The 27,938-nt window shown below is 41.4% G+C and overlaps 1 protein-coding gene across 2 annotated transcripts; it reads left to right on the plus strand.

Moving 5' to 3' along the window:
• Positions 1 to 4,370: 4,370 nt before the first annotated feature.
• On the plus strand, positions 4,371 to 27,205 carry yap1 (Yes1 associated transcriptional regulator). Of its 2 annotated transcripts, XM_034097379.1 has the most exons (8): positions 4,371 to 5,097; positions 6,361 to 6,596; positions 15,727 to 15,845; positions 16,983 to 17,096; positions 22,121 to 22,278; positions 24,175 to 24,302; positions 25,378 to 25,490; positions 26,365 to 27,205. In XM_034097379.1, exons 1-8 carry the CDS (start codon positions 4,897 to 4,899, stop codon positions 26,598 to 26,600), a joined length of 1,305 nt encoding a protein of 434 aa, XP_033953270.1. In that variant the 5' UTR covers positions 4,371 to 4,896; the 3' UTR covers positions 26,601 to 27,205. The 2 variants fall into 2 exon arrangements, with proteins under 2 accessions (XP_033953270.1, XP_033953271.1); XM_034097380.1 differs by lacking the exon at positions 16,983 to 17,096.
• The last annotated feature ends 733 nt before the right edge of the window (positions 27,206 to 27,938 follow it).

The following is a 27,938-nucleotide window of genomic DNA, read 5'->3' on the forward strand; positions in this document are numbered from 1 at the left end:
CTGTTCAGTCAACCTGCTGGGACTTGCTCCAAACGGTGGAGGAAGCCCAATAGCTCATTTAAAGAGTCCCTATCCCATCAGTGATGACATTGTTGTGGTTTAACTACAGGTTTCTTGTGTTTCCTATGCATACATTCTTGAGCATTTCTACAAGGAGATGTAAACAGTCATGTGAATGTGCTGCCATATAGAGTCATGCTTCATCTTACACAAAATACTAGGAACAGACACAACGATAGATATATGCTCCGCTTTGGTGTATGGTGATGCCTGCAGCAGCAGAGGGAGGCCTTTTGAGGAGCTGTGTGCAGAAAGATTCCCTAGTAAAAAAGGACAAAAGAACTGTGGTTATTTGAGGAGGGACTCTTGTGGCATTTCTAAGCCAGTGGGTATTAGGTGATGAAAACAGAGAGAGGAAAACACTGACACTTCATTTGGACATGTCAGTCCTGATATTTAAGTGTCACTAAAACCAAAATGTGCCCAGTAGAAGCAACCAGGCCTTGTGTCCTCCTTTCTTATCACCGGAGCCCCTCAAGGCTGCGTGCTCAGCCCTCTCCTATACCCCCTGCTCACACAAAACTGCGTGTCAACACACAGCTCCAACACCATCGTAAAGTTTGCCAATGACACGACGGTTATCGGCCTGATCACCGAAGGCGACGAGACGGCCCACAGAGAGGAGGTCAGAACCCTGATATATTGGTGCCAGGATAACAACCTCCATCTCAACGTCAGCAAAACCAAGGAGCTGATTGTGGATTACAGGAATGGGACTATTTTGTGGGGAGAGTCAGCAGCTTCAGGTTCCTCGGTGTCCACATCACTGAGGACCTGCCATGGACTCCTCATACAATTACCATCAGCAAAACAGCTCAACACGGCTCTTCTTCCTCTGCCGGCTGCGGAGGTTCAACATGGACTCCAGGATACTCTGCAACTTCTACAGGTGCACCATAGAGAGTATCCTGACTGGCTGCATCACGGTCTGGATACGGCAGCTGCACCGCCCTCAATCGTAAGGCTTTACAGAGGGTGGTGAAGACTGCACAGAACATCACCAGGACGGAGCTGCCATCCATGGAGGACCTTTACTCCCAGCGCCTCAGGAAGAAAGCCCTCAGGATTACAAAAGACCCCATCACCCCAGCCACAAACTGTTCTGTCTGCTGCCGTCTGGCAGGCGCTACCGCAGCATCCGGACTAAAACCACCAGACTCAGGGACAGTTTCATCCCACAGGCCATAATACTATTAAACACCTGAACTCTGTTAAGTGCCTCCATAAAGCCTCCAAATCTGTTTGTATCTTGCAATTGATTTATCAAATAGTTATCACTGTAATAAACAGTATTTTTGTATTTTACATTATGTTCTTGTTTATATCATATTCTATTTACATATAGACTCCTGCATTTACTTGGTCTCTTATAACATTCTCTGCATTATTTGGCTTATTTTTTTAATTTTCCTGACATATATATATTTACTTCATCTTCATCTGCATTACTTACACTATTATATTCTCCTCTGTTTCTTCTTGCACTATTTTTTTATTTGTTTGTATTGTTTTATGTCTTATATAACTATGTTGTATTGTTGGAGGAGCTCAGGACTTAAGATTTGCATTGCCATTTCTTCACAGTATAATGTGCATAATGACATTAAAGCCTTTGAATCCTTGAATCCATCAATTGCATTTCAGAATGATATACTATATTCATATAAAAGAACAATATCAAATTAGAACACTTTTTTGCATCTGTTAGTGAATACCAAAAGTGACCATCACTCCGAATACTTTGCTGCAGGTTTTCTGTGAAATCTGTTCCCATGATGTTTAGAGTTATTATTATACCATAGAAAGGCGGGCCTAATGACATTAAAGCCTTAACCAGCACAACACCCAGAAACTCAACAAGACCGAAATATAAGGGGAGACATTTCTACAGATGCAAGTTCAGGCTTGATCTTTTGTCTGTTCTGAAGCTTAATCTCATGTTTTTTACAGTCCATTTAACATGCAATGCATGACTGTCTGGTCTGGCCCAGTTTCTGTAAAACTAAATTATAATTGCATGCTTGTAAAAAGTTCAAACATACTTGATAATAGGTTACAGCCTTTTCAACTGGTGTGTTCAATTGTACTTACACATTAAACCTTATACATATTACACATTCTAACTGGTTTTACAAAGAGATGAGAAAGTATAGAAACAAAATAATATTTTATGTATAAAATTGAAAAATAAAAACTATTCTACAGGATTTATTTCCACTGTGGTGCTGACAATCACTATTGTGATTGTACTTAAATTATGACATTGTGTGTCTGGATATGGAATGTGAGTGTGAAGGTTATTATCAGTTTTCCGCTTATGTTTCTTATTTCCTTTTGCTTTTGCTAGTACTTTCCTTTGCGTTGGCAACACAGATTCATTCCAATAAAGCAAATTGAAATTGTGGGAGACGGGCAGGGAACAAGGCTGCTTGTTTTGATTATCTTATATATTGTATTTTCCGATTAAAGACTGTAGGGGGCACTCAAGCCCCCATCTGCCCAGCTGTCTGTAGCAACACGGTGCGTCACTATATCCCATAATAAGAGCAGACCAACGCGTTTTAAACAGGGAGGACTTTCCCATCCGCCATAACTTTCATAACATTAATTGGAATTGAGTAAAGGTTCTGCTGATATCTCGCAACATCCAACCAAACAACAGTCAGGGTGAGAGACATGAAGAGACCAAAAAGTGACCAAACTGCGTGGTGGGTGGTCCCCTCCCCTCGGGCTGCCGGGACACTGCAGTCCATCTCTTTAATGTGTCTGAGTGCATTACAATGATGTGAAAATGACCACTTTCACTCAAACAATGGACATCTCTTGACTGGCAGCATGTGTGCAGAAGTTATCATTCATACATGAAAATATGTGAGGCTTGTATAAATATTAATAAGTCATTTGTAGACTTAAAAAGTGAGGTGTGGGGATTTATGAATGCGCCTTGAGTGGAGATATTAAGAATAAAAGGAGGTATATAAATTAATAAAATACATTTATATGTATTTATGCAGGACTGAATAATTATGTGAAGCATGGTGAAAGTGCATGCTGATATGTTCATCACTTTTATATTGCTCATCTTAAATGTTTGGAATCAAATCAAATATAATAACTTCAATTAATAACAAATACAACTTGAGACCTGCATCCGAGCATGTGCGTGAGTGGCAGAGCAAAGCTCTTTAATCTGTTCATCGAGGCTTTACAGTGTCTGCGGGTATTTAATAGGGCTTCATAATCATTCATTCAGTGGATGTATGGGAAAAAGAGTTGAAACAGAGCCTCTGTATCCAAAGAGAGTGGATCTTGACAAAATGATTTCTCAATGGAAGAGGGGCCTCATTAGCATAACAATTGTGGGAACTGCATGGATCTACTTTTCATGAGCACTGTAAAAAAAAGAGAAAAATAGTAGGCTAACACTGTGTACACTGATGGGAGAGAGAGTGGTTTTCAATTATTGTTAAAATCATTGAGTTGTGAAAATGTTGCGTCATCATCCAAAACCATAATAAATGATAAAATAATTTATATTTTAACAACAAAGAGCCTTAAGTTATACACTATGGCCTTTTCTAAATATAAGAACACAAAACACATTTTGAAAAGTAGTGAAAATGTAAAAAAAATAAAAAATAAAATATTGTAAGCATTTTAAACAAGCCCTCAAATCACTAAAGGTAAATAATCCTGTACAAATGAAATACTGTTGAAGCAATGTTTATACCTATTTGGAATGGCAGAGTTCTGTTGATGTAAAAGTTAGGTAAAGTGTAGGTTAAGTATATCAGTACAAATTATGAAACGTGCATGTTTTTTTGTTTTTTACAGTATTTACTTAGCACTCTGGCACAGTCATAATTCAATGTTTTCCCAAATGGGTTCCAGTTGGCACCAGCAGGGGGGCCTTGTTGAATTCAACAGGTTGCCAACAAATAAAAACTTACAAATACCCGATTATGAAATTAATGTGTAAACATGACTATATTAGGTAATCCATTATTCAATAAAACAATAACAAAAGTTACCATGTGGATACTGTCAAATCCTGAGAAATTGAAGTAAGAGGATTTTCACATTAAAAGTTGTGACATTAATCGCACAACATTTATTTTTGGTTTATATCATTTGAAGCTCGTGTTTTGTTGTAAATGAAGGTAAATGTTTTGCATACATGTGGAGGCCCTTGGTCCCACTCGGGCCCCTGGGCTACACTGACTGTACCTTTAAAGACTCTCGTCCCAATTAAAGCCAAGCCCCGCCTCCGGAGGAGACGTCCCATGAGTCATAAAGTTTGATGTCCTGCCCAAAGTTTAGACCCGACTGGAGCAAAAGTTTTTTCTAGAATGTGAGCTGCGGAGATTTGTTGTACGAACTATGAATCTTTCCTGTAAGAATATACACTAACAGCTTCAACTTGGCTGAACAAGAAGGACCTATCAAGCCAAGCGTTTGTTGCCTTTTTCGTCTTTTGTGGCTGTGGCTGCGTCTGCTTTTTTCTTTTTTTTTTGGAAAAGTTGGGCCGGGACGACAACACAGATTCCAGTGTGGAGTAGATATGCGCTTTGTTACATTCACAAGTATGCCAGCAAGAAACAACAGGAAAGCGCTGTCTTTCACTGCAGATTTCGACAGCTAACACACTTTGGAAGAAAATAAACCACCCGACTGTTAAACTTTAGAATGACTCGGGGTAACTTTTACTGAGTGTCGTCGATATTTCCTGCTGTGTTAAAGAAAAAAAAAAGTTTGGGATTGGCTCAAACTTGTTTTTTGTGAGTTTCTCAACGCGACTTTTTCGGACACATAAAGTTTGCCGACTGCTTTGGGAGAATGGATCCGAGCCAGCACAACCCTCCCGCCGGACACCAGATCGTCCATGTACGGGGTGACTCTGAGACCGACCTGGAGGCTCTCTTTAACGCTGTGATGAACCCGAAAAACACTATCGTGCCCCCGTGTGTGCCCATGAGGATGAGGAAACTGCCAGACTCCTTCTTCAAACCCCCTGAACCAAAGTCTCATTCCAGACAAGTAAGCCCGCCCTGTCTCCTCTGCCCCTTCCCAGAAATTACGCTAGAGCCAGGCCCAGTCTGTGGGGGCCCTCGGTGCGTGACTGGAAGCCTACAGCCAGTTAAAGTTACTTTATCCTACTGTGAAGTCGTTTCGTTTGTAGACTTTGACAACTGTGCATGGAGATTCTATTCAAAGTGCACATCATACATTGTAGGATATAACTGCATTTTTATATATTTAATGGTTATTTGCACTTAAAACGTAAATTTACCCCACATTCTTTTACATGTTTTTTGCAGTTCATTGAGCTTTACATGTTTCAACAAGTTGGAACTAGCTCGGAAAAAAATCACTGCAGGGAAAAGGCCTTAGGGGCCTGTGCGTAAAAGTTAAACACTAACCAAAGTATTCTCAAATCTATTTGTTTTTCTTCAGTGGTTGGCCATATTAGTGAAGATATCTGCTGAAATAATTTTATTACACTTCAATTGAGTTGTCAGATTGGCTGGACCTTCACAGTGCAAGTGAACTTGCACATAAGTGTAACTGTTTGGTTTAGATTCCTTTGTATATTTACAGAAGGGTAGCACTTATATTGACACAATCTCATGGTGTCTTCAAAAACAGAGATTTGTCATCAAGATGATGAGCCATTTAGAACATATGCGATTGTTGAATTCGTCCTATTAACCCCCTTATCCCTCCCCCTCTACCGTCCCCCACACAACTGTTGCTTGTGGTCTCTGTGGAGTTTTGTCGTCAGTGCGCATGCGTTGTTGTGCAGCGAGTCTGCGCTCTCCTCTGTCCCACCCAGGCCTCGGAACCCCCCCCCCCCCGTCCTTAAACAACTCTCAAACTTGCCTACACATGCATAGAACGTCCTAACATGCAGAGAAGTAATTATAACGTGTAATAAGTCACTGAAATGTTCAATCAGGGTACTGTAGAAAAATCACCTTTTCTGTTAGTATTGGCCTTAAATACACGATGGTATTTTCTATTCAAGATCAAAATCTGTGCTGATGTTGTCCTTTCATCAATACATTTATAATCTCACACATGACATATTCATATATTCTAAGATATATATATATATATAGTTCTTTAACAATAACTATTTTCACTACAAATATTGAAACAGCTTTTAGTGTTAGACACATTCATTTAGCTTCATAAGAATATAAATAAACACATTATAATAAAAATTTCGCTATGAGGAAATCCCATGTTTTCAAATCTATGGGACTGCATTCATACTGGTTTTCCTCTCACCCATCACAGGCCAGCACTGATGCTGGGAGCGGAGGAGTTCTCACCCCCCACCATGTCCGTGCACACTCGTCCCCGGCCTCCCTGCAGTTGGGAGTTGTTGGCGGTGGCTCCATGTCTGGCATGCCCCCTCCAGGTGCTTCCCCTCAACATCTCCGTCAGTCTTCCTATGAGATTCCTGATGACGTGCCTCTGCCCCCAGGGTGGGAGATGGCCAAAACAGGCTCTGGCCAGCGATACTTCCTCAAGTAAGTATATTTGCAAAAAGCGTAAACACTGTGTCTTGCAATACAGTCCTTGAAAAACGTAAAAGGTTTGCAACTTAAAATCATTTGTTTTCAAAAATGAAAGGATAAAAAGTAGATAAACAGTTATATTGCTATATATCCCAGCCCTCTAGACATCTTCATGTGCTACTGTTCCTACATTGCATCCTGATGAAGTCTTTATCACCTCACCATATTAGGAGTAAGAAATTAGGCATCTGTTATATCTAATGTCAACCACCCAACCATCTTATCCATTATGTTGACTAAACAAACCATGTTATTCATCAGAAACTTTGTAAACATTTCATAATATTTCAGTATTTTGAGGTTCAACGTGCATGTAATTGAACCTTTCAATGTGCTAAGTATGCAGCATTACAAGCACATATTGAGAGCGTATTTTACATTCAGTTTTGAAAAGAAGGGAATATTTGATCTTCTACTTACGGTCAAGAAGACTCCAAGTTTCCAGAGAAGTCGTCTTGAGATCGGACTTGCATAGTACAGCTCTGTTCAGTACAATATGCTGACAATAATTTGCAAATCTGCTACAGTGCACAATGCTGGCCAATGTGCTCAAAAAGAGACAATTGTAATAGTTGAATTGTAGGTTATTACATTTGGTGGCCTCTGCAAACAAGAGAGAAGTCTTTTGAGGGACTGCTGCTGTATGTAGTGTTCCTTTTCTTGGGCTCAGGTTTCAGTAGAAACAATGGATCATTGTAGCCGCCCTAGACGGCAAAGGACAGACATCTCTGCAAAACTCATCCACTAAGGAGCAGATCTCCTCACTGATGATCCACAGTCTTAAATAGTTGCTTTTTGGTATAGTGGATCTTCTTATTCTTAATGACTTTCTTATGTATTTGACTTTATGCTCTGTAGTGCTAAGAAAATAAGGATTGAACTAGTTATCAAAGTGGCATCCTTGTCAATAATTTGTGTTAAGCTAATCTGCTCATTTTTAAATGTTCCACAGTCTTCTGAATAGCACATGTTTACTTCAAAAGTCTTCATTCGTGCTGCTTTTAAAGGCAAACTGTTGTCAGCTGTAGGAAATATAACACTCTGACAGAGAATCTGGACAAACATGATAGCCTCACATTAACTTGGATCCGAAAAGAGCTTTCAGTACCAGATGTTTTAAGGTCTCACATCTGGAGAACATCTGGACCGTTGTAAGGAGGCTCCTCTAAAATTGTACAAAAGGACTGGGGGGGTAGGAGAGAGAAAACACTATTCCCAGAGACCTTTCCAGGACCACTGCATCTACTGCGCCTCCAGACAGTGAAGTTGAGCTTGCAAAGTCCAACCTTGTATAACTTCAAACGCTTGTTTCAATATTACATTTTGTTGCCGGTTGTGTATATATATATATTAAGTCAAGTTTCTTTTTTAAATTGAAACAATCTGATCCCCCTCCTATTGTATTACAGTTGCATAACTGGCAAAGTTTAAGTGTTCCTCCTGTTTTTATTTTGAAATCAAAACAGTACTGCAGATAGCAAATATTGCCTCTGGTTTATTTAGTTATCAGTGATAACGGCACAATGACACATATCAAGACAACTATTCTCTATTTACATTTGTACCAATGTCAACAAGGCCATCCTTCTCAAATAAAATGCACTCTAAACCCTGAATATTAAACATTATCCTGTTTTTCTAAAAGTTAATGCTAAAATATATGGGTTTTAGATATATGGGTTTTAGATAACAAGTCTCTTCTTAAACGTGTTTACAAGTCTTATCCAAAGCCAGAGCCCCTTTCTTTTTCTGGCTTTGGAAAAATGGTTGAATCGCCATGTTAGGAGCTTTGTTTTGACGGGCGTGTTACTGTAGGAAGAGTAGTACACCGTGTTTGTGTTCAAGTAAGGAAAACTCCAGGAGACGTCTTCCATACGCCGCACATCAAAGTGCAGATATTTGATCTGGAATACAGGCGGCCTCGGCAGAGCTGCTGGAGAAGACACTCCCCTATTTATAAACAGGGGTTGTCTGACCGAGACATGTTGCAGAAGGAGTGAAGCAGAGCGAGAGAGTGTGGGTGGGTGGGTGGGTGGGTTGGATGGACGGGTGGGGGTGGGGAGCCTGTCACCAGCTAGCAGAGAGAGAGAGAGAGAGCGGGGGCTCACATTTCACTCAGGTGACCGCTGTTGTCCTGAGAGATAAATCAACTCGGGGCGAAAGTTGTTTTTTATAATCATCTGCTTCTCCACTTCTGTTGTTTACTTGTACACTATAGGATCATACCGTGAGGGGTTGCCTCTGTGAGTCATAGCAGTGCTGCCGATGTCCCACTCCCTTTAAAACCCCGGCTCCGCTTTGGTATGAATGGAGCCGTGGCGCTGTGATGGTGCCTCTTTTGTGTCAATGGAGTTAAATGGCAGCCATGTGGAGATGACTAGAAGAGGGGCCAAGAGAAACGGCGGCCCTCCCTTTGTCCCAACAGTGAAACAGTGATCTTTATTCAGACCACAGGCCTGTTGAGACTCATGTGAGCCTTCCCGAAATAGACAAATGGTTGACATGAAGTTTAAAGATGGCAGTGAGAGAGGGCAGAGGGTTTCACCTTGTTCACCGTGTTCTTCACATCTTAAAGGTCCAGCTCTTGTCAAGCTAGGAGATGACAGTAAATCATGGACTTAGTGCGAGTGAAACAGAAGTTCTGGATTAATTAGTAGATCATTTGATTAGTCACGCCTCGTAAGATTAATGGTGATAAATCATTCAAATCATTTACTTTTTAGAACAAATGCTGAAATATATATTTTGTAAGCTTCTCAATTGTGAGGAGTTTTTGCCGTTCTCCGATTCCTATCTATATAATTATGGAACCTTAAAATGTCAGCCGAGCTCTGTCATAGCTTTTTTAAATAATAAAAACATCAACAATTTAATTATTAAATGAATTGACAGTTGTAACCCTTATGAAAATGGGATTAAGATCTGAGCAATCTCCTTCAGAAAATCTCAATTTGTTGTGATTAGAACACAAATAACAAAAAAGCTTAAGCTGGGAGAAGACTGGGAGAATGTCAACAAAGTCTGTTGACCTTTCCTCCTCTTTCTTCCAGCAGTTTGCTGTGGCCTTTGATTTATGACGGCAGGGAGGTGGAGTCACCTTGCTGGGTGCTGGGGTGGGGGCAGGGCCGGTCTCCAGGGCTGGGTCATAAACTAATGAAGGTTTCTAATTTAGACACACCGGTAAACTAGGAGGGGTAATCACTGTTTCCGGGCGCTTATTAAATGCAGCTTTGAATGAGCTTTTAGTCCGTGGGAAGTCAGCCCTAAGCAGAGGGAAGCTTTGGGGGAGCAGCCATTGTGCCCTCAGGGGCAGGTAGCGCTGAGTGTTGATGGACACTTTTGTCTTTTCTCAATTGGATTTAAAACTGTTTTGATGAGTCTGGGTTCCCACAACCACAATGTCTTTCCAAATTTAACTTAACTTTATCAAAACATTACAGTGACCAGATATGCTAATGTATAACTTCCACACTTTATCATAGGTTTTAACTTGTTTTTTTCTGTATTTTTTTCCACTGCTTGGCTGCACTATCCTGATGGAACAGAAACACTAAACCAGGAACACTAAACCGACTGAAAACTAGTCAAGCAGCACTATATGGGGTTTCCTGAACATCTGTTGCACCACATACGAGTCAAAGGAACCCCCCATTAGAGCAGGAAAGACCAAAGTGTTTGTGTTGACCTTATGCTCTCATTGTATATCTGTGTAGTGTGGATTTGGTCCATGAGATCATATTTGGATTTCCTCCACACTAATGTACTTCCATAGTAATATTTCAGGATACTATACATTTAAAGTTCATACGAAAAAAGGATTTGACTTTGTTTGGAAAGGAACACATGTATATTTAGTATTTGAATATTAAATTACCCACAGTCCATTGAGAGAGACCCACACTGATTTCATACTCGGCAACATCAAATATAAAACCATGACCTTTTCAGTACCATCTGTTCTATGATAGCCTGATGTGATAAGTACGCAAATTGGGTTTCTTACTAAGCTGTTCGGAAGCGAGGCCACTCGGGCGGTCACAAATGGTGCTGGGAAGACCTGGCTGTCAGCCTGCCTGGAGCCCTCATTTGGAGCAACTTTGTGTTTGACAAACTTCTGGTTTATTGACCACACACAGACAAGGCCCTTCCTGTTCCACTGGGGCCTGTCAGCTCAGTACACAAATGGGACTGTGAGAAAGTCAGGCTAGTGTTTACCAAAGTCTTGATGTAACACCTCTGTTCCAGACATCAATGCGTGCACTGTCGCTGAGGGCATCTCCACACACATGTAGTATCTGAGAAGTAGACCCTCTCAGGTGGGGTTTTATAGAGTTCCCAAAACGACTCAGACCATAGCACCTCGTGGAATAGTGCTTGGAAGAAATGAAAAGGTGTCGATTTTCAGTTGCATTCAGTTGCAAACTATTTGTACTTTTATAATGTATGTATAACACGTGTGATATTGCATGGGAGTCGATTCATTTGTTCATTCTGTTGCTGTCAACACAGTTTTTGCTAAAACTCCTTTAAATCTCACTAAAGTGACACTTAATTGCATGTTTCTTTTTGATTACTCTTTGAAAATAAACAACAGTCAAACTGAACCTTCAAAGCTCCATTCATCCGGGCACTTTGTGAATTAGTTGCTTCGTTAGGAAGTATGGTGATACAAACCCTCCTTCAAAGGGAAACTTAAAGCCACAATAGGGTCACAGAGGTTGCCCCAATAATCTCTCTTGATGATGTCCTGCTGATAGAGAGGCAGCCAGGCATCCCCAGTCAACCAGAGTAGAGGTGGTCATCCCCATCTTAGTGGCCTTATTACATCTGGCCTCCCTCAGTGCACTTCTTTAGTCATTCCGCTTCAACCACCTTCCAAGCATTTACTCTCCCAGCGTGGAGGATCCCATTTTTAACATTTGACAACTCAGCTGTTGGGTGCGTTTCATCATTGCTGCCCTCCCAATAGCTTCCCTGCCTTGTTTCACGCCAGTGAAAAACAGCTTTTGACATAGTTATGAAGAGAGATCATGTTAGTGGAATAAACAGTCAATCTGGCCTCGCATCGAGCTTTGATCTGCTGCGTTGGCAGGTAGCAGACCTTATTCGGAGAATGTGAAACCACGGAGCACACTTATTTTTGGATAGAACGGTCTCCCCAAAGCCAGATGTAAGCGCCACAGATTTGAAGGATGTAAACAGGCAATCTGTGTTAGGAAGTTTGTCATAGTACTGTAAACAGATGAGGTCTCTGAAACAAGTGCAACATTCAGACTTCTTCGTTCGGATTTTCAAGTGTTGAGCTTCTGCAAAGTTACTCTTTAAATCCTGTTAAATATTTTTGATTTGGTCTTTACTGATCCTGATACATTTGATTTTGACTGATTTTCAGTATAGAAAGAAGTTGTTACTGACCTTCTTTGATGTCAATTGCACCGGACAGAAAAGTTGTACGCCAAATAAGCAAAGCAAAGTCAAGTTTAGCCTCGATGCGAAAGATCACCCTCCTTCTTTCTCAGCAACACAAATTATAAATAACACGGGCACAATAAACGCCACCTTGATAATTGGGCCATCAGTCAAGGAGATGTCAAGTGCCGGGGTGGATCAAGAGTCCTACTTATTGCCTTTCTCAGCCACAGTCGACCATGATGATAGCTTGAGCAAAAATGAGCAAGTGAAGCACTTCACTACGGGCGACCAACTTGATCACGGGTCGCGCTTGAACCACATTGCCCTCTTTTTAAATGCACTACCTGGCCATTTACAGTTTGTTTTATTAGTAAGATAATTATGAGTTATGTTTGGTCTTAAGTGATTCCCAACAGAATACCACTTAAAATAGTCTCTGGACATGTCCACAAAAATGCAGATACATTACATTTGTGTTGCTATGTTGACCGGTTATCCCCAATACAAACATTAGAACATGTTTGATTATAAAGAGAATGGAGAGATTCAACAAACAATGCTTTGAAACTTGAAATGTTATAAATCTGCCCTTTCATCTAAAAGCTTGAAATGTGTTTGTATACAAAATAGTGTTCTCATCATTAACATAACCAGTACCGACTAGTATGAAATCAAATCATCGACTACAGATTTGAATGAAAAGGACATGACATGGATACAACGCGGTCCAATAGCCAGTTTGTAATGTTGTTATAATCAACCAAATATGTTTGCGTTAGACTTTAAAGACAGACATTTTCAATCTTGTCGTCTTTCAGTTTGGCCTTTCCGGTGGGTCTTAATGCATCTGACCCCCTTCTTCACCCTCTGATGTTTGTTTTCTTCCCATTTTGCACCAGCTGCTCGATGCACGTCATCAGCATGCCTGGTCCATTCACACATGGTCTCAATCAGAAGTTACACACACTTTGTACTAAGGGAGCTGGCAGGGTGAAGTCCGTGTGATGTCTGCTCCAAACTATTCAGACATTTACGTTTATTATCTAGATAAGTTTAGAGTTGCAGTGCTTGAAAGATTATAATATCATGTGACCAAAGCCACAGATCTTCATGAAGATTCACTTGATATATTCGCTTGATGTTTTGGTGTCTCAGTTTGGACAACAACCCTTTAAAAACAGATTTTAAAAACAGCATTGTGGTTGGTAAACCTCAAACATGTAAACATTGTTTTCCAATGTAGCTGCAGTAGTGGGGACAAAGCCTGACCCACCACTAGTTTGTGTCCCCTGCCCTGCCCCGGGGATGGAGGTGGGGGGAGGGTGTGGTGGTCCTGCTGAGCTCGCCATGGTGTCAGAGACATGTAAAGACAACACCTAGCAGTTGTGACTGTGGAGGTTGCAGATCATCAGCAATTCCTAACAGCAACTGGTGGCCTCCAGCCGTCCCAACAGTTGCCATGACATTGTTTTGTTTTATGTTTCACCGACAGGAAGCAGGGTATAGCCCTGGCCATATAGGGTTCGAGGCAGGTTTAGTGAATGGATTATCTTTTAGTTTTCAAATCTGGTGATGAATTACTGGCTCTTGGTAACTTATTTACCAGTCCCCACGTGCAGGCACTTTGAATACAGTGCTGTGCTGACTTGGAAGCTCTCGCAGTGTGTGGAGATTATCACAAGGTCTAAGATTGTAATCTCCTCTGTTTAAACTGAAGCTTTGTTGACATGTCTTATGATTGATTTCAGCTACAGACACTAACCTCGCAGGCTGGGCTTTGAAAGCAAATTCAATGTTTGTATTTTCATCTGTGCTAAGAGGAGCACACGTTGGGGGGGAGCGAAGAATAATTTATGATCAGCGTTGTTGGAAGCTTCGAGGTTGTTTATTTCCATCAGTGTTTTCCACTTGTTGCACATTCGTTCGGGATTGGTGTACCAGGATGTGCAGGCCTCTCATTTACGATAAGCCCTCCCTTATCCCAGTGCTCCTCTCCGAGCCTCCTCCCCTGTTCTCCCCTCCCCTTTATAATAAATGTCATAGTTTCCAGAGTGGGAAGGACTCGGAGGCAGTGAAGGGGGAGGGCGGGCGCTCCGAGTGTAACAGGACCACAGCAACTCATGCAGCCAATGAAATTCAGAGGGATTGCTTCCGTAGAGGTTTTTTTCCCTCTTTCAATCCCTTTTTTTTTCTTTTCTGTAGTTGTCTCACCCCGCTCCCTGTGACCCCTCTTTCTCAAGGGGCCCCTCCAATCTGAGCAGTTCCAGCTATTTTGCTTGGTTTGTGGTGTTTGTGTGTGTGAGGGCTGGGGGGAGGGTTTGGTAGGGGATTTGGCAGCTCCTTTGATCAGTAAAGCATAAACAAGAGGGGGCTTCAAAATGGGTTGCATTGTGTGTGTGTGTGTAGGGGGGAGTGCTGAGTCAGGCCCTCTCGCTCTTCGGCCTGGGATAGAGAGCAGACAGGCAGGCTGGGATTACCGCAGAGGCCAAGAGAAACTCTCTGAATCTCTCACTTCGCCCAGCTGTTCCAAAATCTGGGCTGATGGCGCATGGGTATCAAATTAACAGCGGGTCGTAAAGAATCTCAGAGGGTGGAGAGACACAATTATAGCAACATATAATAGAATACAGAGGGTGTTTTTCAATCGCATTACACTTCGTTTTGTCCTTTGTACCAAATGATTCTGCTATATTAAAAAACAAAAGAGTTGCGGTGTGGCATAAAGAAGTTATTTGTTTGAGGTGAGGGGGGTCTTTTTAAATGGGATGTTTCAGAAAAACAAAAAAAAAGAACAAGTGAATAGTCGGGTTTTAGGTCGTAGCTCAGTCTGTGCCTTTGTCAAGCAGGTGAAAGCTTTGTAAATGTGGCGCCAGATTGTTAAAGCCCCTGACACTCCACAGTGTCCGAGACACTTCCAGGAAAAAGGACCCCCTGCGTTGAGCCCTGGGACTGACCCTCCCTCAATAGAGAGGGTCCTGCTCGGGAGAGGAGGGCTTCCTGTATTAGCTTTCCATCTTAATCAAGCAACAAGTACCAACAAAGCACTAATTATCAATGCCTTCACAGAATGAAACACAATGCCCCCCTCCACCTCCCCCCGCCCCCCCTTGCCCCCCCCAGACCCCCGCTCCTGTCCCCCGGCAGAGACGGGCCGTAAAATAGATGGAGCAACATTGTCTGTCATTACAATAGTTATTTTGAAACCAATCATAGCCTCTTAGACATTCACAATTAATTGTTAAGCCTACCTACAGACACATTGGTTTGACATGATTTATTTTTAAATTATCTATAGTTTTTTCTTATTGTTTTTTTACTTTTTTTTTAAAATTTAAAACAAGGTGTTGTTCCTCCATTTCGCTTCTGGCGTACAGATTTAGGTGACTTATAGTGAAAAATATCTCAGTCTTATATTGAATTGTGGGTTCAGACTGGGTCCAAACAGCCACAGCTGACTTCCTGTAACATTTTTGGGCGAACATTGTTTACAGAAAGCAGGGGTTACGTTCAGCGTTTTAATCAAAGAGCTTGTTGAATCTGAGTCATCGGTTCCTGCATGTGATCTGCTGTTTTGCATTGATATGGCCCCTGGCTTTAACTTAACACCTAAACACTGGTTGATACTTCTATTTTGTTCACTTATTTATGTTGCCTTCTCTTCTCCTTACAGCCACATTGATCAAACCACCACTTGGCAGGATCCTCGCAAGGCCCTGCTCCAGATGAACCAGGCTGCACCCCCCAGCTCTGTGCCAGTCCAGCAGCAGAACATTATGAACCCAGCCAGTGGTATGTACATGTTGATTTAGTTATATTCTGTGTTACCCTGCAAAGCAGCACATGACTCGAATTACAGATAATGCTTAGCAAATGGTAGGGCTTTCAGCATTTAACACAAAACTATATTTCCTTGATTGTTTGATTATTTCCTTGGTTATTTCGAGGCATTTTCTTACTTTCATTGCACATACATTAGTAGCAGGAGCAGTCGAGTTCCTACATGTCACTAAGACTATGTGTACCTCAGTTCTGGCCATGCAGATGGAATTTGCCCTAGGTGAGGTAAGACGCAGATAGAACGTGACAGGTCCTGTCTGACATGTTTGGGAGCTCCGTGACTCACAGAGTTTGGAGATGAAGGCTCTCTGTATTCTCAAGTCCTTGCAGCTACCATTAGATAACCCGTAAGTAAACCCTAAAAAAAGAAAGAATAGTCCTCAATGTTTACAAACAGGCTTTTTTTCTGTAAAGAATGACAAGGATTTATTACATTCTCAAAGATTAAAAAAGAACAAGCAGCTATTTGTCCTGAACATCAAGTACATTAGCTTATGATGTATGCTAATTCTGTAACTATGCCCAATGATGTATTGTAGTTAAAGTGGCAATAGACTTATATAACTTTCACCCACCGAGTGTACACATTTAGTAACTTATTTAGGCAATCATGGAAAAAGCAAGAAATATATTCTATTATATTATAGTTTCATCTCAATGCTGCAGGGGGTCTCTGGGTTTTTCCTATTGCATTTCACCCATATGCAAATTAGCATATGATGTCATCTGGTGATTTATAGCGTCTTTTAGAGGTAGTGTTATCTACCTTCATTGGGAAACAGTTGTAAACACTGCACTTGACACACTGCCTTTTGTTTTCCACCGCTACTTCAGTCTTTCTACTGACTACCGTTTCCACTACTGGGGAAAGTAACTGCAAAAGACTTACATTAATACTCTTTGGTAACTGAGGACAGCTAACAGGAAGAGCAAAAGGCCCAACCTTTTGTTTACACACTTCCTTTTGCACTATACATTGAGCCTTCATTTTCAGACAACATTTGTAAAAGCAAGGCTTAAAGGGAATTGACCTTAACCCATTAGATCATCATCATCTCTCAAACATTATTTTTGCCTGTTATCCCTCAGGTCCTCTCCCTGAGGCCTGGGAACAAGCTATTACATCAGAGGGAGAAATTTACTACATCAACCACAAGAACAAGAGCACATCCTGGCTTGACCCACGACTTGACCCGCGCTTCGGTGAGTTTACGATTAAAGCAAAATACAATGTAATGTACAATGTATTATGAAGCACCCAAAGAACTGACTCTATAGTAAAAGTTTTCTCAAACGTGTGGTTTTTGCGACAGCCATTTACTTTCCCCAGTAGAAAGCTTTGGCTAATCCATACAAGATGTATCACCACATTGTGTGAGTTCAGATATGTATGATTCATTGTTCATTTCACCGCACTACATTGCTTTGGAGTGACTATCCATTGAAACTAGATTTCCACCAAACCCCCACTCTCAAAATCCACACCTAACCTTTTGTCTGCCATTTTAGTGTTGGAGCAACAGCTGAGTTGGCCATTAATCCCCCAGTCCGAGTTTAAGTTTGACAGTTAGCTTTCAGAGTGTGGTGGCCAAAGGGTCGGTGAATCAGTGACAGGGCCTGGTACATGTGTAGAGATCTCTCGGTCGCCATGGGAATGAGCTAATCCTCCTTTGCAAAGGAAGACTTCCAGAGATGAAGGTTCCTGCTTATGTCACTCTGACTCATGTATGCTTCAGGTGCCATCCCTACATTACAGCTGCATTCCAGGGAATCTCACCCCGGTTCACAAAGGCAACATGTGTAAATCAGCACGCAGCCTGTTTTCCTGTTTTTAATTGTACCTTTACTTTTTTCTGTTTTTATCAAGCCTGCATTTAAAGGGCAGTTTTGTTTTCTTCTGTAAGCAGTTGTTAGTCCCCTCTGAAGGCAGGCCGGAACAGTTCAAAACAGAGTTGTAAGGGGAGTGGGGCAGCTGGGAAAAAATGGCGGCTCTGATCGGCAAACTCTTTGAAGATTTATAAGTCTTGAACACACAAGGCTGCTGGGCGCCTGAAAGCGAGTGAGAGGGAGAAAGAGATCATGTTAACTCGTTATGTGCCATTAAAAAACATTGTGTTGCTCCTCATTTGATACAATACTTATTGTACTTGGTAAAACTAAATGCTCACATGTATACCTTGTGTAATAAGCTGCTGTTGATAATACTTTTTGATCTTAGAGACTTTAGAAATCCCCAAAAATACATAAGTAGGCACTTGAAATAACTTATTTAATTGATAAGTGTGACCTAAATGTTTTTGTGTGTGCTTGTTGGTCACATGTGTTCACATGTGTGCACAGAAATGGGCTCCTCAGCTTCAGAAACATATACTGCTGCTATGTAGGTCTCCAATCACAAGCCAGCTGCCTTGATAATGAAGGCTAATTTGAGCTTTGAGAAGAAAAGCAGCAGAGCGCCTTTAACTGAGGGTTGTTGCCGGCTGGCTTTCCCCTGCGTGAGGCCCACTGCAGGCACAGCCCCATTCTGCTTGAGCTCCAGACAGACTTGAATCTCTGCCAGGCCTCTTTATTCTGTGGTCCAACTCTTAATCTGTTCCAGACCTTTTCAGTCAAAGAACTCCAATGTGAGAGGGGAGGTGGGGGGCAGGGAGAGGCAAGGCGAAAGGGGAAGAAAGAAAAACACAGGAACAGAGGGAAAATGCCGACGGGATAAGCATGCATCCTCTTTAAGATCCAAGAAGGTGGTGAACAGGGAACAAGCCATGAGTGCACTGTGGCTGGGTTCTAAAGGAGGGCTGGCCTCTGTGTGTGGACATGTTGTTTTCTGTACATACTACTCTGGAGAAACAGCAGGGAAAAACATACTGGGAGGAAAGTGGGGTGCACAAATACACAGATTTCCTCTGGGAGTTTAATGTTTTGCTTTGAAGCCTTAATGTAAAGCCGTTTGTCCAACACATTGCTGCATTATCTGTCATGTGATGTTTTTCTGCCTCTGCTCTCGGAGTACTTCACCACGAGAGTTGGCAGGCTGGACAGTGTTGGTTTTATCTGCGGATTGATTTTATTTTATTACAACATCTTGGATATCTGCAATTTCTTTGGTGGTGAACTTATTTTGTGCTGCAAAAAGCATTAGAAAACAGCAATTCGTTTTTTTTACATTGGGTTACCCCACTGACCTTGATTTGAACAGTAACATTTATGTTATCCTAAAAGTGTCTTTTGATTCATTTGCGGATCAGACCCTTTAACCCCTTCTTAGAGAAGTTGCAGGAATAGTGAAAAAAATTATTGATTTGGAATATTTGTTTATTTCAGTTTCTTTGAACAGTTTTGTTATATTTTTTATAATGACTGTAATTTAATCAACAAGTAAATCCAACAGACCTTTTTATTTTAACTTGTTTTGTAGTGACATAATTGCCTAATACTCTTTTACCTTCCATCTCCTTGACATGCAGCACCAGGTCAACACAGACTAGCTTTACTCAGACCATAATGTTGTGTTTCTATCACATCCAGACTGTTGCTCCACTTTGCTTATCTGGACCCTAGAACACCTTCCCAAGACTTTTTTGAAACCTGTTGAATCAAAAGCAGACAAATATTTACCAAACCCTTTAAAGGGGCTAAGCCCTGGCCACATAGAGAACTTCCCACAGCTGGCACACCCTGGTCCCTACCTGCCTCCAGGTGATCTGGTGGTGTATTATGCCTGGCTGTGAGATTTTGCTGATAAGGGCTTGTGTTGCTGGCTCGTTGTGTTGCAGGGGTGCGTGAAGAAGACAAAAGGCAGACGGCATTAACTTGTCTCTTATCTTCATGGCCCACCAGCTATCACAGCCCCAATGTGCTGCTGACTTCAACCACAACCTCCAAAAACCACACACACTCACACACCGTCTTCTCCTTTTATATGCTATCAGTCTGGCCCTGAACTGAACCTGTCCTTCGCTCTTATACCACTCACAGATGTAATTCCTGCTTTCGATATTGTCATTGTTTTTGCATAGTTCCTAGAGTAGCATTGCTTTCTGTTAGCTGTTTGGTCTGTGAAGGAGTCCTTGACTTAGTGCTTCAGGAAAAATCTCAGCTGTAAGATTGCATTTGTCAACATACGGTATAGTGTGTCATGTGCCCTGCTCGCTTATTTATGCATACTTTCTTTAACAATACACAACTTCCAGTTAATTTAAATTTAAATTGCATTAACATGTTACTGTATTCAACATCAATCCATACATTTAAACTCAGTTTTGAAAAAAACCAGACAGATAATTGGACACAAGCCAACTGCTGAAAGTTATGGAAAGTATGCTCAAAGTTAAACATGATAATCTGTAAACTCTGGTGGTTGGAAATGAACAGTTAGGTTAATAATTTTACAGCAAGTCTTCTCTTTTTCCTTCCAATAGATTTAGATATATGATCAAAAGTGGTCACTATGTCTGGCTGCCTATCAGTGATATTACATGAGAAAATTGTTATTATCGATAGAAAATATGTTCTAACAAGACCAAGTATTTTTTTAATCTATTGGTAAATCTAGCCTGTGTGCATAATTTGTCTTGAGAACAGTTAACAGTTAACAGTGCCCCTATGGTGGAGAATTCCAACCACAAAAGGCTTCAGTATCTGTAAGAGATAAGAAGGGGAGAGAAGTAACACACTCTCCCATGGCTTCAGTTGTGTGTGGGAGAGAGGAGGAGGCGGCTCCGTGACTGTGTGTTTGTGGGAATGTGTATCTGCTGCTGGGGTGGGGTTGTTGGGGGAGGCAGCGTGGACAGAGGGAGGGGAGGGAGAGAGACGGCAGGGCAGGGCGGAGCGTTGCAGAGCTTCCCAGGGAGAGCCCTGAGCCACGGTTCATTCATCTCCTGAGATAGTGTAAACAGACAGTGATTGAATGGTGATGAGAAAGGTGCCTGGGCGGGCAGGACAGCACAGGGAGGCAGCCCCGCATGAAAATTGCGCCCCCGTCAAGGCTTTGTTTTGGTTGGTGCTTCAAGCGTATAAGCAAACAACTCTCCTCATTGGTTCCATTACTGTTACACCCGTCGTGGTCAGGCACATTTGCTTCTCTTTCTCTACTATAGTGGTAAAATGCGTGACCTACTTTGCATGCATAGATTGCTGTGCTCTGCTTTTATCCTCATGTTTATTAGACCCACCCTCGCTAGAGTAAAGAATAACAAAGATTTCCCAGGGGAACAGCTGTGTTTTCAATACACACATTTGTTTCGGATAATGTAAACATGGAGTTGGTGCACAATGCAATTAGGCTTACATTTGTTGAGTGAAAGAACTTTGAAAGTAAAGTGGCACAGTGATGTAGGTCTTTTTACATGAATTTGTCTAAGGTCAGAGAAAGGAGCCAGTCAGTCTTGAGGGATAATCTGTGATTTGTTTTGAAGGAAACAAAAAGCACAATGAAAGGATAAGTCATAACTGATGCAATGTACAAAACTAACAAAGCCTGTCTTAGTCAGTGAGTGGGAGGGGATCTGGTCTTACAGGAATAGTGGTTGTTTCAGACACTAGGCGGAAAACGCATGTTGGGAATTCCCTTGTCCTACACAACCTGCTGCACTGGCTCCACTCTTTTTTCCCCCTTGTATATAAAACGCTCAAGCAGCCAGTCTTGTTATGCAGCGTTTAAATGCAGCTAGGCATTAAAAGGTGTAGTTGTAGAGTGTATTTGTGGTTAGCTGGAGATCCTGCATAGCAGGTGTATGGGAACACACATTTATTCATGTAGGCATCAAGATTCAAAGTTGATTTTAAAAACATTTTCTATACTAAAGTACCTAGTCATCCTTCACACATATTCAAGTTTTGTCAAGCATTAATGTGTGATTTATTGAATACTCACACAAAATACAAGTCTTACAGTATTATTGTGTGTTCAATTTGTTTTGTAAATTGGTGATTTCCTGTGAAAAAAAAAACAGCTAGCTTGAATCCAACAATTGTATTTATGTAACAAACTATTAGAACTCAGAATCACACACCTTCTTCATTCATTATTTAAACATAAAGCTGCTCATGTCCTATCAGTCTAAAGACACAATGGGGGATGCAAAAGACAAATGTTGTCCCGTCCCTCTTTTTGAAACCCAGTAGATATTCCCCGTTTGCCCCAAAGACATGTTGTATGCATGTTAAAAATGAACGCTACATATTATACAGTAGTAGCATTTCTGAACCGCTTCATCTCTCTTTTGCAGGCTTGAACCAGCAGAGGATCACTCAGAGCGCTCCAGTGAAGCAGGGAGGGCCGCAACCCCCACAATTCATGGGAGGCAACAACCAGATGAGACTGCAGCAGATCGAGAAGGAGAGGATGAGACTGAAGCAACAGGAGCTGCTTCGGCAGAGACCACAGGTCAGGAATCGGAGATAAAGTATTAAAACAAATATTCAAAGGCCTTTGGAAAACAGTCTTTGGCCTCATGGACGAATAAGTAACGCGTTTCATACTTTCAATGAGTGAAAGACAGTTAGGGTGGTAGCAAGACACTTGACCGCCAACTGCTGGCTGTTTGAATGAGGCATCTGCAAAATATTTACGTAGTGAAACACACTATCTTCAGAGGCCTTTAAATATGAGTCATAATTCGTAGGTATAGCGTTGGATCTTAAGCCCCTTTGAGTCGGCTTTATTGTTTAACCACCCTGCAATGAAGTCTTGTGAGTCATCTGCGGTAATTTTATCACTTCCTAACCGCAATGTGTCACCGTGCCGCCCACACAGGGTGGTGCAAAGCAGTCCAGGAGTTTACTCGAGGCCGTGTCACACCAACAGAAACAGAGCTTTATTATTATGAATGAGGGTGCTGGTGACTTGTTGTTTACAATGCCATTCCCCTGGGTTGTTGAAAGTTCACTGTGTAGGAAGTGACCTGAATATGAACAGGCTGTGGAGGTTAAAAGAAAAAAAGATGTGTCCTTACTGCAAGTCCACAGAGCATAGCCCTCCATGCTTGAATAACCTGGTTATTGTGGATTTTCTTAAAAGTCATGTGAAGGAAAAATCTGGTTTGCCTAACGTGGGGTGGGGATTATAAAAACATGGTAAGCACTGATAGATTTCAGATGGAGAATACAGATCTTTTACCATGTCAAAGCCTTAACTGGTTTTTAACTTTTCTACACTTCTTTACACAAGGTTAAACTAGCCAGGTCATATCAGTGCATGCTTTAGTTATTTCCTGGCTTTCATACTTATTTCTCCTGGTTTTGGTGCATGTATGTGTAGTGATAAATCCAAAATGTATTATTTTTGCAGGTAAAATATTGAATATGATCATGACACGTGAACAGCTCAACCATTCAAAACACCTCTGAAACCAACACTTTACAGTTAAAGTGTAATGGAAAATAAAATTGTGCAAATGGCTTGCAGACTGTATACATTCCAAGAGCTCCTCTATCAGACTATTGACAGTAACCCCCATATTTCCGTAACTTTCTTCAGATGTTTGGAATACGAACAGAGGCCATACTGTTTTTGCAAAAATAGGAGAGCGTGATTATAGTAGGAAATTGGGCAATTGTGCATACTATATTCTTGTGTAGGGAGTTCAACTTTGGGGCAATACTTGCCACACCCAAATGGATTCCACATGGCAAAACTATGATGGAGAACGGGTGGCGATGTATGCAACTTGCTGGTGGCAGTCCAGTGCTGATGCTGCTCAGCCATGGCCAAAAAGAGAGCCAATAAAATAAATGTAATCCTTTTCAATCAAACTCAGAATGCAAGGAATTTTGTGATAACATTTTGTTGTTGGAAAAGTAAAAACATCTTCAAGCACTGCTGCAAAAAAAAAAGGGAAGGGCAGGATAAACATATACTTTATTTATAACAATTGTTTTGCCTCATGGAGTGTTTCCATTTCCCTTAAATATTTCCAATAACAGCTATAACACTCAAGGTGGTAAGTTTACATTTCAAAATGGTCACTTCACCTTCACGTTCAAGGTCCTATTATAGGGCAAGGAGTTGAAAAAGAACAACATGACTTCATATCCGGAGACTTATCTGATCAGAGCGTTATCTGAGCATGTGTAGGAAACAATTGTCTCAAACTGTTGTCGGCCCCTCATGTAATTTGACACTCTGTATGGGGAGAAATGGAGGGCGCCATGTTGGCAGTCTGTACATTCCCTTAAGTTAACATGTAATGCAACACAGCAGCAAAGGCATTTGTGACATTAGGTTATTTATTGTGTGAGGTTGATTGTGTCGCTCATGGGATTTGTGCTTTATTTTCCACAGGAGCTGGCCATAAGGAACCAGCTGCCCACCAGTATGGATCAAGATGGCATTACAAACCCTGTGTCCTCCCCTATGGCCCAAGATGCCCGCATCATGACTGCCAACAGCTCCGACCCATTCCTCAACAGGTTGGTTTGATACGCAGGAGTAGACTCATATGTCTTGCACATGGGGTGGGGTCTTCCATCCTGGCTCAGTTTGTCTTACTTACCTAACCCTAACCCTTACATGTATCCTGTTTGAGGGAATCTGTGTGCTGGACTGTTTGAGCTCCAGTGAGAGCTTTCCTGAGTTACACAAGTAGTAAAACACAGAAGGCCAGTCTATGGGCTTAACCCTCCTCACATGGTAATGTCTAATTTAGAGCAGCAGTTCATTGCACAATGATGACCTCTGGTGTACAACTAGTGCAATGAAGGCAATCATAACCGTAATGGTGGAAAAAAAACCTAATTTTAATTAAAGGAAACCAGATGGTCTGAAACTAGGTCTTAAAAAAGCAGCGATAAGAAAAGGGACAGGCGTTTTTTCGGACTATCTGTGAATTCTGCTCCATGGTATTCTTGAATATTATTCCTCACAATTCAAGCTCTAGTTCTTCTGTGAGCGGATGAAGTGAGGAGGGATCTGAATAGCAAGCAGGCCATGAGAACATGTGGTCCAGTCAGTAGACAGGCCAACCTAATCTCCCCTCCTCCCCCTGTTGCCTCAACTCCCCTGCTCTCACAATGGCCTCATTCATCCTGCCTCTGCCATACTCTGCCTACATATTTTTCCTCTGCTAATTAGTATAGGCTTGTCAAATGTCTTCTCTCTACCTCTTTGTCTCTCCGTTTGCGCCATTCGTCATTGCTCTTTTTGCAATATTCTGCAATAGAGGACAAAAAAGTGAATCTGTGGATTATTCAGCCTGGTCGTTCAAACAGATAACTGCTGAAACGCGGATGTATGTGGAAGGTCCCCGAGGGAATTAAGTCACTGTTACTTTGCAGCCTGTGTGCTTTTAATAACTGAGTGTGTTTGCTTTGTCGGATCAGTTAATTAGATTCACGCAGTTCAGTTTCCCAGTAGTTAAGTGAAGGTCATTAAGGTCATCCACAAAACTCTGCTGAGACCAAAAAAGCTTTTTATTTCCTTGAGCGCAACAAAATAATATTTTATAGCATTTTACAGAGTGAATAATCAAGATTTGTGTATTTTCAGCGGGACCTATCACTCCAGGGATGAGAGCACAGACAGCGGCTTGAGTATGAGCAGTTACAGCGTCCCTCGCACTCCAGACGACTTCCTCAACAGTGTGGATGAGATGGACACAGGTGAGGCTGGAAACAAAAGGAACGGGGTGATCTGTAGTATTAGATCCTTTCGCAAAGACTAGCTGAACTTTTGCTGTTTGATGCCCTGTTTTTTTATTTCCCTCAAATTAGTTTAATCAAACGCCACATTGTATTTATGTTGGCTGAATAGGATGGATATCCTGTTCCAACATCCAACATTTACCTGTAACTCTAGTCTAGGCCTTCTGCATATAAAAAGCTGCTCTAGTGCCATTAATAGTAGATTTTCTTTAAATAATCTAGCGATGATGACAGTGGCCTTTTACCAGCCTTGGCTCGTTGATAGTCTTTCTACTATATGTGTAACGTCATAGCGGTCTTCTCCCAAAATCCTACTTTGCTTTATGTGAGTTTGAAGGACATATGCACAATTTCAAACTGACTAAAATGCGATTAGAAATGGTAAAAAGTAAAGAACCTAAAGCCTACAGATGACTCAGTATTGCTGGCTACACAGTTCAATTACCTAGCTAGCTAGATAGAATATGCTACTGCCCGATGCTAGCTAGCTAGCAAGCTAGATGTGCTGTGCTCTGCTAATGTAAGCTCTAGTAGTATTACAAGTAGAAACATAACAATTTGAAAACATATATATACTTTGGACCTATCCAGGTAACAAATATCATTAGGACACATTCCCTGGACACAATGATGAATTAGCCTTTCATAATTAGATTATGAAAAACTGAAACAACAACTATTTTAAGATATTTTTTCTTCTCACATCATAATCAGGGTCTGAAAAAAAGATTATAAGAGATGTGTTTCAGTTCTATCATTACTGTAAAGCCCACCCAACACTCTCTAGCTTGCTTTGTCAAATTATTAAATGAAATATTTTCCTGTCCATTAGGGGATTCTCTTCCACCCTCCATGGCATCACAGCCCAGCCGCTTCCCCGACTACCTGGATGCCATCCCGGGTACAGACGTGGACCTGGGCACCCTGGAGAGTGAGAGCATGGCGGTGGAGGGCGAGGAGCTGATGCCCAGTCTCCAGGAGGCCCTGAGCTCTGACATCCTCAATGACATGGAGACAGTGCTGGCAGCTACCAAGATCGACAAGGAGAGCTTCCTCACGTGGTTATAGAAGATCACACACTCCTCTCCTCACACTCTGAACTGCTGCTTGCTCTGATCTGTGAAGGAGTCATAGATGCTTTTACAAGACATTTCAGCGAGCCTCTCTGAACTTCTGTCTCGGCGTGTAAAGCCAACCTATTTTGAGGCAGTATTGTTCTTTTCTTTTCACTGGTGTGTTATCTCTTTATTTTGTCTGTGTCTTCAAGGCTGGCCCATGAACAGACAATAACGCAAGGGTCCCCAAAATCATTCACAGATCTGTCAATGAATTCAGGACATCTTTACCTTCCTCCTTGTCTCTCCCCCTCATGGCTGAGCTGGGCAGGTGCATGAACTCTTCTGCAAGAACTGCTGACATCAGTTATCACCTGGACTCTATGGTGCCTCTTTTCTTGCAATATAGCATGAAGCAGAACTACTTAACTGCGTTTGGGACTATTGCATCTAGCTTAAGTAGCTTTATATTTGGCCTTGTACATTTTTATTCTTGTGTTTGTTTGTTTTTAACGAGCCTGAGAAACCAAAAATGATGTATTCGAAGCATATGGAACAATACTGATTTGGAGTAAAGGTAATGTTAGGCCCAGTTTGAGCATGTTGGCTTGCTGTGGGGTGGGGGTGAGGGTGGGGGGTGGGGGGGTTGGAGCCTGGGGACCGACTACATTGCTGCTTGGCTGTGCCAGCAAGTCTAAGTTAAACCTTTGATAGATCAAGTGCCTTCAGTTGTATTCTTTAAGACGCGAGCAACACGAACAAATACTCAGTTTCTGTACCACAGCAATACGCATTAGACTGTATGAATTTACATCAGCAACACTTTCCTCTATCTAATGTTCAATAATCAGAATTTTATTTTTGTTTTATAAACACATTATAAGGGGGATTTAGGGATTTATTTTGGTTTTTAAATCCTAGCTTCTAAGTATCTCAGTCTTATCCAAGCCTAATTCATGATTCATTCTTTGTTTTATCATTTAGGTATTATTTTATTTTTAGTTTACTACATATGTATAATAGCTTAGATCAAAATGGCATTTTGCTTGTTGTTTTTAATTTCTTTTATAGATGAATTAATACATTTTTAACAGGGTCTACTGTTATCACAGCACACCATGTCACAAAGTGGTGCCGAAGTCTCCCAAGACACAGAATGATTCAGTTTGGGTTGTTTTTTTAACCATTTCGCTGATTTTCATCCTGTCTCTGATTTACTATATACATATTAGTGTTATTGTGTATTTTTTGTTCACATGCAGCTTATAGTATCTCTATGAAAAAATTAACCAAAAAAAGTCAGATCTCTTGGCTAAAAAGAATCTAGAGCTCTTTGGTCAATTAAACCTTG

The sequence above is a fragment of the Pseudochaenichthys georgianus genome, chromosome 13 (assembly GCF_902827115.2).
Source record: "Pseudochaenichthys georgianus chromosome 13, fPseGeo1.2, whole genome shotgun sequence".
Classification (NCBI taxonomy): domain Eukaryota; kingdom Metazoa; phylum Chordata; class Actinopteri; order Perciformes; family Channichthyidae; genus Pseudochaenichthys; species Pseudochaenichthys georgianus.

Bases quoted from the DNA above. Each gene is read 5' to 3' on its own strand.
- yap1 (XM_034097379.1), top strand. From the start codon at position 4,897: ATGGATCCGAGCCAGCACAACCCTCCCGCCGGACACCAGATCGTCCAT. The intron at 5,098-6,360 runs GTAAGCCCGCCC...CACCCATCACAG, and splicing joins CAAAGTCTCATTCCAGACAA to GCCAGCACTGATGCTGGGAG. The intron at 17,097-22,120 runs GTGAGTTTACGA...TCTCTTTTGCAG, and splicing joins ACGACTTGACCCGCGCTTCG to GCTTGAACCAGCAGAGGATC.